Source organism: Ictidomys tridecemlineatus, unplaced genomic scaffold (genome assembly GCF_052094955.1).
Source record: "Ictidomys tridecemlineatus isolate mIctTri1 unplaced genomic scaffold, mIctTri1.hap1 Scaffold_320, whole genome shotgun sequence".
Classification (NCBI taxonomy): domain Eukaryota; kingdom Metazoa; phylum Chordata; class Mammalia; order Rodentia; family Sciuridae; genus Ictidomys; species Ictidomys tridecemlineatus.
This window is the reverse complement of record NW_027522388.1, coordinates 49,125-54,397: the sequence shown is the minus strand read 5'-3', so window position 1 is coordinate 54,397 and position 5,273 is coordinate 49,125. Positions and strand designations below refer to the sequence as shown.

Here is a 5,273-nt window from a genome sequence, read left to right as displayed (position 1 = left end):
TTTCAATTGAACCAAAAGTACATAGTCCTTACTACAGAAAAGACACATAGTTCACCCTTTTAGTCAGATATCACCAAGAAAAATTCAAGGTTGCATCAGGAAAAAATTTTCTATAACATTAAAGCTTGTGAATGAGAAATATATGACAGATGTGATCATTTTTAATGCACAGGCAATCACTTCGTACTTTGCATAAAATGTAATCCAGCCATGATTGGCAAATGATGGGAAGAGAGAGAGGAAAGAATGGTTTCCAGGGTGAGTCAGCAAAGCTTCAGTTAGAGGGGAAAGGAGTCATTGGGATGGGCCAACATCTTTTCCTCCTGGCACCAGTGTTGGCTGAGAAAGATTAAATTTAATATTTGTGATAATGCAATTTCTTACTTTTCTCCTAAGACATGTACTCCATGATTCCTTACCCCCAAAAGATGACAAAAAACCACATGGTGCATGGTGTTATTAACTTAAGAAGCACCTTTTACTCTGAAGTTGGAATTGGGATCTTGGCCAACATCATCCTCTTTCTTTTCCATGTCATCAAGTTCCTGTGTGACAAGAGGCTCAAATACACGGACTGGATCATCAGTCTCTTGGCCCTAACCCACCTCCTGATGCTGCTAACCATGGGGTTTATAGCTGCAGACACTTTTACATCTCAGGTGGGGCTTTGGGATGATGTCACATGTAAATCAGTTGCTTACTTGTACAGGTTGATGAGGGGCCTGTCCATTTCTGCCACCTGCCTGCTGAGTGTCCTGCAGGCCATCACCCTCAGCCCCAGAAGCTCCTGCTTGGCAAAGTTCAAGCCTAAGTCCCCACAGGACAGCCTGAAGTCCCTTCTTTTCCTGTGGGTCTTCTATATGTCCTTCAGTGCCCACTTCTCCATCTCTGCTGTTGACAACTCCACTGTGACCTCACAGAGCCTTATATTCCTCAGTGACTCTTGCACTATTTTACCCATGAGCTACTTCCTCAGGCATTTGTTTACCGTCCTGGGTGCATTACGGGATGTCTTCCTTATAGGGCTCATGGCCCTCTCTAGTGGGTACATGGTGACCCTCTTGCACAGGCACAAGTGGCAGTGCCAGCACCTTCACAGCACCAGCCTGTCTCCAAAAGCCTCCCCAGAACAGAGGGCCACCAGGGCCATCCTGCTGCTCATGGAAATTTTTGTGCTCATGTACTGTTTGGACTGCATTGTCTCCTCCTCAAGAACCATGTGGAACAATGACCCTGTGTGCCGTTTTGTCCAGATCATGGTGTCCAATGGCTATGCCACCATCAGTCCTTTGGTTATTATCTTCATTGCAAGACACAACATTACCTGTTTGAAATGTTCGTGGGGGAAGGACAGTCAACATTGAATCATTGCATGATTCGTCAGTTCTCAACCTGAGCCACCACATTGCCGTGCATCAACACATCATGGCATGGTTAGTTTGCTCTCTATGTTGGATCAATGCATAAAGTGTTTTTAAAAAATGATTACATTGAAGCATGAAAGTGAGAAAAAAATGACAGATTATTGTCCATATGGCTCGAACGAAGCTAGTAGCTTTATATTTCTGATTGATGTGTGTAAGGAACCCTAGATAGTAAATATCACTTTTTTCTGAATCAGTGCTTATATTTATATGTATGTGAGAGATTGCAGCACTTTTAAAAGAATCAAGAGTCTCAGAAATCTTTTTTATACCTAATAGAGTGTAAACATCCCTTATACTAAACTGTCATCTCATCTATCCATTGAACTTTTATGAATATAACAAAAAAACTGGATATAAGGACAACAACTATTATTTAAACACCATTGCTCAGGATACCATATTTATAATAGTCAATGATAGAGAGAGTCTCATATGGCCAAGCGTATGAATGTATGAAGATATGGTCTAGATATATCATGGAGTTTCACTCAACAGTAAATAGGAGAAAGATTCTGATGCACAGGAAGCCATAGATGATTCTTGAATTTATTATGTCAAGAGAGTACATGGTGACCCTCTTGCATAGGCATAAGAATCAAAGCTGTATACATCTACACACAGCAGGATGGAATCTTCAGTAGTATAATATGCAAAGATGGAATATTGCATTAAATATTAAACATAGCATTAAATATGAAGGTGATGCTGATATATAAGAAGCCATGGATGAATCTTGAAATCATTCGGTCAAGTGACTGTAACTCACAAAAGAATCAACATTTGTATAAAATATACCTGTAAAAGATAGAAGTTTGGGTCATATAATTCATAAACACAGAATGTAGTAGTATGGCGTTTTCGTGCAGCTGAGGAAGGTGTGCCCTGAGGAATTTTTATTTAATGAATCCAGAGATATTTTAGGAATAAGAAAAACTGGGGAGATGGTAGAGAGAATCCATGCACCCACACCTGAATTTGATTAAGGACACTGACAAGTATTCTTAATAATGGTAAATAATAAATATCATCTTTTGTGTACTTAAATAATAATAAAATGTGTCAACTACCTAATAATCAGGGGTGAGGAAAACTTTCTCTGAAATTATAAAGAAAATTGCAAGTAGCCCAGGATGGTGGTGCCCACCTAGAATTCCCAACATCTCGGAATCTCGGGCATCAAAACATGTGGAGTAAGGAATGGGCTAATTTGAACTTTGGATCAAAGTGACAGAATGTGACATGGTCCATATGATTAGGACATACATTATTTTTCTCAAGCTCCTGTTTGGCAAAGTTCAAGCCTAAATCCCTACAGGAAACCTGGAATCCCTTCTTTTCCTGTGGGTCTTCTATATGTCCTTTAGTGCCCACTTCTCAATCTCTACTGTTGACCACACCACTGTGACCTCACACACACTCTTATATTCCTCAGTGACTCCTGCACTACATTACCTATGAGCTACTTCCTCAGGCCTTTGTTATCCAAATGCACTACATTATAGGATGTCTTCTTTATAGGGCTCATGGCTCTCTCCAGTGGTTACATGGTGACCCTCTTGTATGGACCTAAGAGGCAGTGCTGGCACATTTACCACACCAGCCTGTTTCCAAAAGCCTCCCCAAAACAGAGGGCCATCCTGCTGTTCCTGGAAATTTTTGTGCTTATGTACTCTTTGGACTGTGTTTTCTCCTCCTCAAGAACCATGTGGAAAAATGACCCTGTTTATTGTTTTATCCAGATGATGGAGGTCAATGGGTATGCCAAAACTAGCACTTTGGTTTTTATCTGTACTAAAAAACACAGCCTTAACTTCGTGAAATTCTTATGGGGGAAGGAGAGTAAATGTTGGATCATTGCATGGTGGTTTAATTTTTATAATGAGCCACCACATGACTGGGCAAGCATTCATCATGTCATAGTGTGTCTGCTTTCTGTCTTGAATGAATAGACAAAGGGGGACTTTTATATGATTACTTTGAAACTTGTGAATGAGAAATACATGCTAGATATTTTTCATACACCCTTGAGATAAACTACAGTCAGTATATTTTGCGGGGGTGGGAGAGCTACTGATGATTGAATCAGGAACAATCAAACACTGAGTCACATCCTCAGTCCTATCTTGTGTTTAATTTAGAGACAGGGTTTCACTGAGTTGCTTAGCACCTCGCTTTGGTTGATGCTTCCTAAACACATGATCCTCCTGATTCCGTTTTCTGATCTGCTGGAATTACAGAAGAATTTTACTGTGGTTTGCAGTACATTGTATTTCTGACTGAAAATGTGAGATCGACCCATGAGAGGTAAATCTCAATTTTATTATCTGCATTAGTCCCTGTATTTATAAATATATGAAACTGGAGTAGCTTTTAATAAGTAAATCATCTCTGTAGTCTCTCTGATGCCTAATAACTTGTAAACATCTTTCATCATAAACTGCCATCTGAGTTATCAATTTTTCTTTTATGAATATAACAAATAATATAGGCAAGGACTCAAAACTGTCACTTGGACACCTTTGTTCCTGGTACCATTATTTATAACAGGCAATGGTGCAAACAATCTGAAATCCACATGCATAGGAATGTATAAAAATGTGGTCTGGATATACCATAGGGTACCATAGGAAAGTTGAAGACATTATGTCCAATAAAATGTCACTCTAAAAAGAATCATCATTGGGCTGGGGATGTGGCTCAAGCAGTAACACACTCCCCTGGAATGTGCAGGGTGCTGGGTTCAATCCTTAGCACCACATAAAGTAAAATAAAGATGTTGTGTCCACTGAAAGCTGAAAAATAAATATTGAAAATCTCTCTCTCTCTCTCTCTCTCTCTCTCTCTCTCTCTCTCTCTCTCTCTCTCTCCCCATTCACCCCCCCTCTCTCTCTTAAAAAAAAAAACAATCATCATTGTATAAATCCACACATAGAATGTGGAACTTTGGGTAATGGAATCTATAGAGACAGAATATAGAATGACATTTTCCAGTAGCTGAGGAGGGGATTCAGTAGGGGAATTGTTATTTGATGGATATAGAGATCATTTAGGGAGAAGAAAAATTTCTGGACATGGTGGAGATTATACATATCCACAAAATTGAATGTGCTTAATGCTGCTGACTGTACTCTTAAACATTGTTAAATGAGAAATTTGGTCTTTGTGTATTTACTCACCATAAAACATTTCAATCACTTTTAGCCAATTGGGAGAAAAACATCCTCTGAATTTACAAAGAAAAGTAAAATGACTTTCAAAGTGTCAAAATATGTTTTTCCAACAAATCTAAAACGTTTCAGCAAAACTGTGCCAAACCACCTGGTTGTGGTGGTGCATGCCTGTAATCCTGCTTGCTAGGAAGGCTGACATAGAAGGATTTCGAGATCAGAATCAAGTTCAGCAACTCAGTGTGGCCCTAAGCAAATCAGTAAGATGGTGTCTCTGAGTAAAATATAAAAATGGGTGGGGATGTGGCTCAATGGTTAAGAATACTGAGTTCAATGGCTGATACCAAAAATAAAACATAAATAAAAACCTATCCCAAACAGTCATTTGATGATGAACCTCTGAAGTCCCCCATCACTCCAACTTTTGGATGAAGAAGTAATTGAAGTTCTGGTGTGAGTTTAGTCTGGGCACCCCATCTATCTCAGTATTGTCTTAAATAATTTTTTTAGGGTAACTATCTGAATGAAATGTTTTAAATTAGGACAAAATACCAGATTTAAGCAGAACCTGGAAAATTACTAACCTTGATAACAGTTCATACCATGAAATATGAACTCTTTAAAGTCTTTTACATCAGGAAAAAGTGTGATTAATAATGCCAATTTCTTTCTTATTTAA

General features: G+C 38.9%; 1 protein-coding gene across 1 annotated transcript; it reads left to right on the top strand.

The window, feature by feature from the left end:
- Positions 1 to 398: 398 nt before the first annotated feature.
- LOC144373228 (vomeronasal type-1 receptor 90-like) lies at positions 399 to 1,364 on the top strand. Its single transcript, XM_078036334.1, has one exon. The coding sequence runs from the start codon at positions 399 to 401 to the stop codon at positions 1,362 to 1,364; it is 966 nt and encodes a 321-aa protein (XP_077892460.1).
- Positions 1,365 to 5,273: the final 3,909 nt, after the last annotated feature.